General features: G+C 34.4%; 1 protein-coding gene across 1 annotated transcript in view; it reads right to left on the minus strand.

Moving 5' to 3' along the window:
- Positions 1–12,500, minus strand: part of LOC113821725 (uncharacterized) — a 26,120-nt gene that overhangs the window by 12,400 nt on the left and 1,220 nt on the right. The window contains exons 4-10 of the mRNA XM_070121342.1: positions 11,949–12,079; positions 3,518–3,736; positions 2,974–3,170; positions 2,258–2,372; positions 1,875–2,055; positions 1,519–1,636; positions 147–291 (exon numbers count right to left, since the gene is read on the minus strand). Of these exons, the coding sequence (XP_069977443.1) occupies positions 147–291; positions 1,519–1,636; positions 1,875–2,055; positions 2,258–2,372; positions 2,974–3,170; positions 3,518–3,736; positions 11,949–12,079 (1,106 nt within the window). The remainder of the gene's footprint in view (positions 1–146; positions 292–1,518; positions 1,637–1,874; positions 2,056–2,257; positions 2,373–2,973; positions 3,171–3,517; positions 3,737–11,948; positions 12,080–12,500) is intronic.

Below are 12,500 nucleotides of genomic sequence, written 5' to 3' on the forward strand. Positions count from 1 at the left end.
AAAGAATGCAAAAAATAAAATAAATGAAATAAAAAAAAATAAGAAGAAGAATACTAATTCAAAAATGAAAAACAGATACGTAAAAAAAAAAATACATCTTCAGTTACTGAACTTCCACAACGGAACAACCAAAAACAGAAACCTACCGATGCCAAAGGGTACAAAACCATCCCTCTTCCCGTTGAACTTCCCCTCCTGATCGAGCCACCGCTCAGGCATAAACTTCTCAGCCTGTTCCCAATGCCTGGAGTCGAAGTGGATGTGAGAGAAGGCGGACGTGATGATGGTGCCCTGGGAATGCCGATTAGTGAGATGCAAAACTGTTGTGAATTTAGATGTACCTTGTCTAAGATGAAGTAATATCTAATGGTTTAATGGGAGGTAATTCTCAATGTACTTTGTTGAAGGAGATATAAATTTCCAATCGATTTTGGTTAATGAGAGAGAAATTCCAATATTCTTGTTTAATATGAGAGAAATTCCAGTGGACCTTGTTTAATGAGAGAGAAATTCCAGTGGACCTTGTTTAATGAGAGAGAAATTCCAGTGGACCTTGTTTAATGAGAGAGAAATTCCAGTGGACCTTTTTTAATGAGAGAGAAATTCCAGTGGACCTTATTTAATGAGAGATAAATTCCAGTGGACCTTGTTTAATGAGAGTTAAATTCTAGTGGACCTTGTTTAATGAGAGATAAATTCCAGTGGACCTTGTTTAATGAGAGTTAAATTCTAGTGGACCTTATTTAATGAGAGATAAATTCCAGTGGACCTTGTTTAATGAGAGTTAAATTCCAGTGGACCTTGTTTAATGAGAGATAAATTCTAGTGGACCTTATTTAATGAGAGATAAATTCCAGTGGACCTTGTTTAATGAGAGTTAAATTCCAGTGGACCTTGTTTAATGAGAGATTAATTCTAGTGGACCTTATTTAATGAGAGATAAATTCCAGTGGACCTTGTTTAATGAGAGTTAAATTCCAGTGGACCTTGTTTAATGAGAGATAAATTCCAGTGGACCTTACCTAATGAGAGATAAATTCCAGTGGACCTTGTCTAATGAGAGAAATTCCAGTGGACCTTGTTTAATGAGAGCTAAATTCCAGTGGACCTTGTCTAATGAGAGAAATTCCAGTGGACTTTACTTAATGAGAGATAAATTCCAGTGGACCTTGTCTAATGAGAGAAATTTCAGTGGACTTTGTTTAATGAGAGCTAAATTCCAGTGGACCTTGTTTAATGAGAGATAAATTCCAATGGACATTGTATGATATGCGCTTAATTCCAGTGAAGTTAATGAATTCCAGTAGACCTTGGGTATTATAAATCAAATTCCAATAGATCCTGTTTAATTAACACTGTCTTCCAAAAGTGATTTCAAGGTACTGTATGACTGAATGGCGGTCTTGAGGATTATCATAATGTCATTTTACATATATAAAACTTGCTATATATCACTGTAATTCAAGATACTTCGCACGCAAACCTATAAACAGCTTTCACCATGTAAAGAGAACTAACCTTGGGTATACTGTACCCAGACAGCTGGGTATCTTCATTGGCACAGTGCATGACACCAAGGGGCACAAGGGACGTTATACGAAGGATTTCGTGTATGACTGCGTCCGTGTAGGGCATGCTAGGGTAGAAGAGATACCTCACGTTAAAATGGTGTAGGTTATTTCTCCATTACACTTCGCACATATTCTTACATAGACAATACATATTAACAAGAACTTTTATATTCTAAATATCAAACTTTATGAATGTTTATAGAAAGCTTCACTTCACCACACATCGACCTACACACACACACATACACCAAAATATACATAAACACACAAACAAACAAAAACATAGCCATTACTCATATATACCTTGGCCTATCGTCTAGGGTAGGAAGGGTCCCCTTGGGCAGCACTTCATCGATCTCTGCCTGCACCTTCTTCTGAATGTCAGGGTTCATGGCCATGTAGTAAAACAAGTGCGTGAGCGTGTTGGTGGTCGTCTCACTTCCGGCGAAGAATAGGTCTATCAGTAGGAAAACCAAATCTCTTTCTGGAAAGGATTAAAAAGAAGAAGAGTTACATAAAACGATATATACAGAGAAATAGCAAATCAAATGGAGAGACAGTCGAAGATTAGAGATACATAGATAGATGAATATATAGATAGATAGACAGAAAAGGTTCAAGGCAATGGTCGTGAATCAAGATGAAAGAGACACAATTTGCACGACCTAACATGACCTGCAACTTACTCGTACGGATGGAGTCGGGGTCGTCACTCGTCTGCTCAATGTCCAGCAGGTAAGCGTCCATCAAATCCCTTGGGTTGTTTGGATCCAGCGACGCCTTGTGTTCCTGGATCGTTTCCTGTGAAAAGATTTTAAAATATATATATATATGTGTGTTTATATATGTATATATATATTTATATATATATATATATATATATATATATATATATATATATATATATTTATATATATATTTATATATATATATATAAATATATATATATAAATATATATATATATATAAATATATATATATATATATATATATATATATATATATATATATATATGTATGTATGTATGTATATGTATATATTTCTATACATATATGTTTGATTTTATATATGTTTATATATAAATGCATACAAACATATATGTATTCTTTCTTTTTTTCTCTTTTTTCTTTTTTTTCCTTTTTCTAATTCTAGTTTGATGTGTTTGTGTTATATAAACTCTAATCGAAGCTTCCTTATATTACCATTTGATATTAGATTTTCTAAACGTCGATCAAAAAGAATGCACAATTCAAAAGAAATTTATTACCGCATACTTAATGTTAGAATTAATAATCATCGACCGAGATGAAAACTTAAATCAAAATTCTAAATCTTCATCGCCTTTCTAACGATAGATCTGATTACACTTCAACCATGAAGAATACACAAGAAAATGCTTACGTTGAAGAAAACGAAGAATTTTTCCTTCAGGAGCTTGTTGACATCCAGCGAAAAGAGTTTATTTTGTAGGACTTTTGGCAGATATTTGAGCCAGGGAAAGAAATCGGGAATTCCTATCCAAAATGTGACGTCGTTCAGTTCCTTTATGATCCGTTCGAATTCTATCAGTTTTTCGTCTCCTATCTCGAAGGTTTTGCCTGGAAAATGTTGTGGTTTGGATTTTTTTTTTTTTTTTTTGGGGGGGGGGGAACTGTGGTCTGTGTTATATACTTAAAGCTATGTTTTTTTTTTCTTTTGTAATATATTTCTCTCTCTCTCTCTCTCTCTCTCTCTCTCTCTCTCTCTTTCTCTGTCTCTCCCTCTTTCTCTCTCTCTCTCTGTTATTCATATTTTTTCGTTCCCATTTCCTTTTTCTTTCTTCCTTATTCCTTTTTTTTTCATTTCATTTCTTTCCTTCTCTCTTTCATTCTTTTTGTTTTTGTTTTCTCTCTCTCTCTCCCCATCTTTCATTCCTTTCCCACCTCTCCTTCGCCCTCCCACTCACCTGCGATCATATGCCAAATGACATTCGTGACGCCGACCCTGAGTGCGTGGGGCAGCGGCGCAGACCTCCCGGCTTGGTCCTTCAGCGCCTCCACCAGTTTCCCCGCTTGGACGTGGATTCCTGACACGAGCCTCGACTTGCCCATGCCCTGGTCTCTCAGCTGACGGAGGGTGAAGCGTCGGTTCGTCTGCCAAATGTGGCCGTTGCTCGCAAACACGCCTGAAGGAGGAGGGGGGGGGGGGGGGGGGGGGTGAAGATGTGTATGGTATTGGCGTGAGATATAAGTGTATGATTGTGTTTCGAAAATAGCATAAAAGAAAGAAAGAAAAGAAAAGAATATATATATATATATATATATATATATATATATATATATATATATATATATACCTACTGTACACATTTGCATATACATATATTTGTGTGTGTGTGTGTGTGTGTGTGTGTGTGTGTCTGTGCGTATGGATGTCTATATGTATGTGTCTATGTATGTAAATGTCTGCATGTATGTGTATGCGTCTGCGTTTGTCTATGTGTGTATGCATACACGTAAATGAACGCGCATACAAAACCACACATCCACACCAAACATATAATCATTTTCCAATCACTAACAAAAATGAACGAAAACATTCCAAAACTCGCTTTCCAATCACGAACAAAAACGAACAAAAATGAACGAAAACATTCCAAAACTCGCTTTCCAATCACGAACAAAAATGAACGAAAACATTCCAAAACTCGCTTTCCAATCACGAACAAAAATGAACGAAAACATTCCAAAACTCACTTTCCAATCACGAACAAAAATGAACGAAAACATTCCAAAACTCACTTTCCAATCACGAACAAAAATGAACGAAAACATTCCAAAACTCACTTTCCAATCACTAACAAAAATGAACGAAAACATTCCAAAACTCGCTTTCCAATCACGAACAAAAATGAACGAAAACATTCCAAAACTCACTTTCCAATCACGAACAAAAATGAACGAAAACATTCCAAAACTCGCTTTCCAATCACGAACAAAAATGAACGAAAACATTCCAAAACTCACTTTCCAATCACGAACAAAAATGAACGAAAACATTCCAAAACTCACTTTCCAATCACGAACAAAAATGAACGAAAACATTCCAAAACTCGCTTTCCAATCACGAACAAAAATGAACGAAAACATTCCAAAACTCACTTTCCAATCACGAACAAAAATAAACGAAAACATTCCAAAACTCACTTTCCAATCACTAAAAAAAAATAAACGAAAACATTCCAAAACTCACTTCCCAATCACGAACAAAAATTAACGAAAACATTCCAAAACTCGCTTTCCAATCACTAACAAAAATGAACGAAAACATTCCAAAACTCACTTTCCAATCACGAACAAAAATGAACGAAAACATTCCAAAACTCGCTTTCCAATCACGAACAAAAATGAACGAAAACATTCCAAAACTCGCTTTCCAATCACTAACAAAAATGAACGAAAACATTCCAAAACTCGCTTTCCAATCACGAACAAAAATGAACGAAAACATTCCAAAACTCGCTTTCCAATCACGAACAAAAATGAACGAAAACATTCCAAAACTCACTTTCCAATCACTAACAAAATTAACGAAATCATTCCAAAACTCACTTTCCAATCACGAACAAAAACGAACAAAAATGAACGAAAACATTCCAAAACTCGCTTTCCAATCACGAACAAAAATGAACGAAAACATTCCAAAACTCGCTTTCCAATCACTAACAAAAATGAACAAAAATGAACGAAAACATTCCAAAACTCGCTTTCCAATCACTAACAAAAACGAACAAAAATGAACGAAATCATTCCAAAACTCGCTTCCCAATCACTAACAAAAATGAACGAAAACATTCCAAAACTCACTTTCCAATCACTAACAAAAATGAACGAAAACATTCCAAAACTCACTTTCCAATCACTAACAAAAATGAACGAAAACATTCCAAAACTCACTTTCCAATCACTAACAAAATTAACGAAATCATTCCAAAACTCACTTTCCAATCACTAACAAAAATGAACGAAAACATTCCAAAACTCGCTTCCCAATCACTAACAAAAATGAACGAAAACATTCCAAAACTCGCTTCCCAATCACTAACAAAAATGAACGAAAACATTCCAAAACTCACTTTCCAATCACTAACAAAAATGAACGAAAACATTCCAAAACTCACTTTCCAATCACGAACAAAAATGAACGAAAACATTCCAAAACTCACTTTCCAATCACTAACAAAAATGAACGAAAACATTCCAAAACTCACTTTCCAATCACTAACAAAAATGAACGAAAACATTCCAAAACTCACTTTCCAATCGCGAACAAAAATGAACGAAAACATTCCAAAACTCGCTTTCCAATCACTAACAAAAATGAACGAAAATATTCCAAAACTCGCTTTCCAATCACGAACAAAAATGAACGAAAACATTCCAAAACTCACTTTCCAATCACGAACAAAAATGAACGAAAACATTCCAAAACTCACTTTCCAATCACGAACAAAAATGAACGAAAACATTCCAAAACTCACTTTCCAATCACTAACAAAAATGAACGAAAACATTCCAAAACTCACTTTCCAATCACTAACAAAAATGAACGAAAACATTCCAAAACTCACTTTCCAATCACGAACAAAAATGAACGAAAACATTCCAAAACTCACTTTCCAATCACGAACAAAAATGAACGAAAACATTCCAAAACTCGCTTTCCAATCACGAACAAAAATGAACGAAAACATTCCGAAACTCACTTTCCAATCACTAACAAAAATGAACGAAAACATTCCAAAACTCACTTTCCAATCACGAACAAAAATGAACGAAAACATTCCAAAACTCACTTTCCAATCACGAACAAAAATGAACGAAAACATTCCAAAACTCACTTTCCAATCACTAACAAAAATGAACGAAAACATTCCAAAACTCACTTTCCAATCACGAACAAAAATGAACGAAAACATTCCAAAACTCACTTTCCAATCACTAACAAAAATGAACGAAAACATTCCAAAACTCACTTTCCAATCACTAACAAAAATGAACGAAAACATTCCAAAACTCACTTTCCAATCACGAACAAAAATGAACGAAAACATTCCAAAACTCACTTTCCAATCACTAACAAAAATGAACGAAAACATTCCAAAACTCACTTTCCAATCACTAACAAAAATGAACGAAAACATTCCAAAACTCGCTTTCCAATCACTAACAAAAATGAACGAAAACATTCCAAAACTCACTTTCCAATCACTAACAAAAATGAACGAAAACATTCCAAAACTCGCTTTCCAATCACGAACAAAAATGAACGAAAACATTCCAAAACTCACTTTCCAATCACTAACAAAAATGAACGAAAACATTCCAAAACTCACTTTCCAATCACTAACAAAAATGAACGAAAACATTCCAAAACTCGCTTTCCAATCACGAACAAAAATGAACGAAAACATTCCAAAACTCACTTTCCAATCACTAACAAAAATGAACGAAAACATTCCAAAACTCGCTTTCCAATCACGAACAAAAATGAACGAAAACATTCCAAAACTCGCTTTCCAATCACGAACAAAAATGAACGAAAACATTCCAAAACTCGCTTTCCAATCACGAACAAAAATGAACGAAAACATTCCAAAACTCGCTTTCCAATCACGAACAAAAATGAACGAAAACATTCCAAAACTCGCTTTCCAATCACGAACAAAAATGAACGAAAACATTCCAAAACTCACTTTCCAATCACGAACAAAAATGAACGAAAACATTCCAAAACTCGCTTTCCAATCACGAACAAAAATGAACGAAAACATTCCAAAACTCGCTTTCCAATCACGAACAAAAATGAACGAAAACATTCCAAAACTCACTTTCCAATCACGAACAAAAATGAACGAAAACATTCCAAAACTCGCTTTCCAATCACGAACAAAAATGAACGAAAACATTCCGAAACTCACTTTCCAATCACGAACAAAAATGAACGAAAACATTCCAAAACTCGCTTTCCAATCACGAACAAAAATGAACGAAAACATTCCAAAACTCACTTCCCAATCACTAACAAAAATGAACGAAAACATTCCAAAACTCACTTTCCAATCACGAACAAAAATGAACGAAAACATTCCAAAACTCACTTTCCAATCACGAACAAAAATGAACGAAAACATTCCAAAACTCACTTTCCAATCACGAACAAAAATGAACGAAAACATTCCAAAACTCACTTTCCAATCACGAACAAAAATGAACGAAAACATTCCAAAACTCACTTTCCAATCACGAACAAAAATGAACGAAAACATTCCAAAACTCGCTTTCCAATCACGAACAAAAATGAACGAAAACATTCCAAAACTCGCTTTCCAATCACGAACAAAAATGAACGAAAACATTCCAAAACTCACTTTCCAATCACTAACAAAAATGAACGAAAACATTCCAAAACTCGCTTTCCAATCACTAACAAAAATGAACGAAAACATTCCAAAACTCACTTTCCAATCACGAACAAAAATGAACGAAAACATTCCAAAACTCACTTTCCAATCACGAACAAAAATGAACGAAAACATTCCAAAACTCACTTTCCAATCACGAACAAAAATGAACGAAAACATTCCAAAACTCGCTTTCCAATCACGAACAAAAATGAACGAAAACATTCCAAAACTCACTTTCCAATCACGAACAAAAATGAACGAAAACATTCCAAAACTCACTTTCCAATCACTAACAAAAATGAACGAAAACATTCCAAAACTCGCTTTCCAATCACGAACAAAAATGAACGAAAACATTCCAAAACTCACTTTCCAATCACTAACAAAAATGAACGAAAACATTCCAAAACTCACTTTCCAATCACGAACAAAAATGAACGAAAACATTCCAAAACTCGCTTTCCAATCACGAACAAAAATGAACGAAAACATTCCAAAACTCGCTTTCCAATCACGAACAAAAATGAACGAAAACATTCCAAAACTCACTTTCCAATCACGAACAAAAATGAACGAAAACATTCCAAAACTCACTTTCCAATCACGAACAAAAATGAACGAAAACATTCCAAAACTCGCTTTCCAATCACGAACAAAAATGAACGAAAACATTCCAAAACTCGCTTCCCAATCACGAACAAAAATGAACGAAAACATTCCAAAACTCACTTTCCAATCACGAACAAAAATGAACGAAAACATTCCAAAACTCACTTTCCAATCACGAACAAAAATGAACGAAAACATTCCAAAACTCACTTTCCAATCACGAACAAAAATGAACGAAAACATTCCAAAACTCACTTTCCAATCACGAACAAAAATGAACGAAAACATTCCAAAACTCACTTTCCAATCACGAACAAAAATGAACGAAAACATTCCAAAACTCGCTTTCCAATCACGAACAAAAATGAACGAAAACATTCCAAAACTCACTTTCCAATCACTAACAAAAATGAACGAAAACATTCCAAAACTCGCTTTCCAATCACGAACAAAAATGAACGAAAACATTCCAAAACTCGCTTTCCAATCACGAACAAAAATGAACGAAAACATTCCAAAACTCACTTTCCAATCACGAACAAAAATGAACGAAAACATTCCAAAACTCGCTTTCCAATCACGAACAAAAATGAACGAAAACATTCCAAAACTCGCTTTCCAATCACGAACAAAAACGAACAAAAATGAACGAAAACATTCCAAAACTCGCTTTCCAATCACGAACAAAAATGAACGAAAACATTCCAAAACTCGCTTTCCAATCACGAACAAAAACGAACAAAAATGAACGAAAACATTCCAAAACTCACTTTCCAATCACGAACAAAAATGAACGAAAACATTCCAAAACTCGCTTTCCAATCACGAACAAAAATGAACGAAAACATTCCAAAACTCGCTTTCCAATCACGAACAAAAATGAACGAAAACATTCCAAAACTCGCTTTCCAATCACGAACAAAAACGAACAAAAATGAACGAAAACATTCCAAAACTCGCTTTCCAATCACGAACAAAAATGAACGAAAACATTCCAAAACTCACTTTCCAATCACGAACAAAAATGAACGAAAACATTCCAAAACTCGCTTTCCAATCACGAACAAAAATGAACGAAAACATTCCAAAACTCACTTTCCAATCACTAACAAAAATGAACGAAAACGTTCCAAAACTCACTTTCCAATCACTAACAAAAATGAACGAAAACATTCCAAAACTCGCTTTCCAATCACGAACAAAAATGAACGAAAACATTCCAAAACTCGCTTTCCAATCACGAACAAAAATGAACGAAAACATTCCAAAACTCGCTTTCCAATCACTAACAAAAATGAACGAAAACATTCCAAAACTCGCTTTCCAATCACGAACAAAAATGAACGAAAACATTCCAAAACTCGCTTTCCAATCACGAACAAAAATGAACGAAAACATTCCAAAACTCGCTTTCCAATCACGAACAAAAATGAACGAAAACATTCCAAAACTCACTTTCCAATCACGAACAAAAATGAACGAAAACATTCCAAAACTCGCTTTCCAATCACGAACAAAAATGAACGAAAACATTCCAAAACTCACTTTCCAATCACGAACAAAAATGAACGAAAACATTCCAAAACTCGCTTTCCAATCACGAACAAAAATGAACGAAAACATTCCAAAACTCACTTTCCAATCACGAACAAAAATGAACGAAAACATTCCAAAACTCGCTTTCCAATCACGAACAAAAATGAACGAAAACATTCCAAAACTCGCTTTCCAATCACGAACAAAAATGAACGAAAACATTCCAAAACTCGCTTTCCAATCACGAACAAAAATGAACGAAAACATTCCAAAACTCGCTTTCCAATCACGAACAAAAATGAACGAAAACATTCCAAAACTCACTTTCCAATCACGAACAAAAATGAACGAAAACATTCCAAAACTCGCTTTCCAATCACTAACAAAAATGAACGAAAACATTCCAAAACTCGCTTTCCAATCACTAACAAAAATGAACGAAAACATTCCAAAACTCGCTTTCCAATCACTAACAAAAATGAACGAAAACATTCCAAAACTCACTTTCCAATCACGAACAAAAATAAACGAAAACATTCCAAAACTCACTTTCCAATCACTAACAAAAATGAACGAAAACATTCCAAAACTCGCTTTCCAATCACGAACAAAAATGAACGAAAACATTCCAAAACTCGCTTTCCAATCACGAACAAAAATGAACGAAAACATTCCAAAACTCGCTTTCCAATCACTAACAAAATGAACGAAAACATTCCAAAACTCACTTTCCAATCACTAACAAAAATGAACGAAAACATTCCAAAACTCACTTTCCAATCACTAACAAAAATGAACGAAAACATTCCAAAACTCACTTTCCAATCACTAACAAAAATGAACGAAAACATTCCCTAACTCACTTTTCAATCACGAACAAAAATGAACGAAAACATTCCAAAACTCGCTTTCCAATCACTAACAAAAATGAACGAAAACATTCCAAAACTCACTTCCCAATCACTAACAAAAATGAACGAAAACATTCCAAAACTCACTTCCCAATCACTAACAAAAATGAACGAAAACATTCCAAAACTCGCTTTCCAATCACTAACAAAAATGAACGAAAACATTCCAAAACTCACTTTCCAATCACTAACAAAAATGAACGAAAACATTCCAAAACTCGCTTTCCAATCACGAACAAAAATGAACGAAAACATTCCAAAACTCGCTTTCCAATCACGAACAAAAATGAACGAAAACATTCCAAAACTCGCTTTCCAATCACGAACAAAAACGAACAAAAATGAACGAAAACATTCCAAAACTCGCTTTCCAATCACGAACAAAAACGAACAAAAATGAACGAAAACATTCCAAAACTCGCTTTCCAATCACGAACAAAAATGAACGAAAACGTTCTAAAACTCGCTTTCCAATCGCGAACAAAAATGAACGAAAACATTCCAAAACTCGCTTTCCAATCACGAACAAAAATGAACGAAAACATTCCAAAACTCCAATCACTAACAAAAATGAACGAAAACATTCCAAAACTCACTTTCCAATCACGAACAAAAATGAATGAAAACATTCCAAAACTCGCTTTCCAATCACGAACAAAAATGAACAAAAATAAACGAAAATATTCCAAAACTCACTTTCCAATCACGAACAAAAATAAACGAAAACATTCCAAAACTCACTTTCCAATCACGAACAAAAATAAACGAAAACATCCAAAACTCACTTTCCAATCACTAACAAAAATGAACGAAAACATTCCAAAACTCGCTTTCCAATCACGAACAAAAATGAACGAAAACATTCCAAAACTCACCCAATGGAACTTTCTCCTCCAAGGTGATCATGTCCCAGCCCGGTCGATCGGTGAAGGATTTGCTGGCGAAAACTTCCTTGGTCAGTTTGAAGTTGTTGACGAACACGACCACCTGGGTCCCCATTCTCCACCTGCGAGGATTTAATATACTTTTTATTCGTATGTGAATTAGCTTATTTGTTTATTTATCTATTTATTTGACTACATATTTACTATATTTACATTTTCTTTGCCTCTTTCTATTTGACTTTATTCATTCTTCTCTTTTTGATAATAATGCACAATTACGGTCTGCGGCCCTTACCAATTATATTAGATTTGATGTCGTATTAGAAACAAAAGAATTAAAAGATTCTTAGATCTGGAAACCTTTAAACATACGTGCAAGTATATATGTGAATCCTAAATATCTGTATATAGAGTATATGTTCGTATATACATACATACATATTATAGACATGCTTATACATGCATTCACGCATAGACACACACATCACATGTGTGTGTATGTGTGTATGCATATATATATATGTGTGTGTGTGTGTGTGTGTG

Source organism: Penaeus vannamei, chromosome 4 (assembly GCF_042767895.1).
Source record: "Penaeus vannamei isolate JL-2024 chromosome 4, ASM4276789v1, whole genome shotgun sequence".
NCBI classification, from domain to species: domain Eukaryota; kingdom Metazoa; phylum Arthropoda; class Malacostraca; order Decapoda; family Penaeidae; genus Penaeus; species Penaeus vannamei.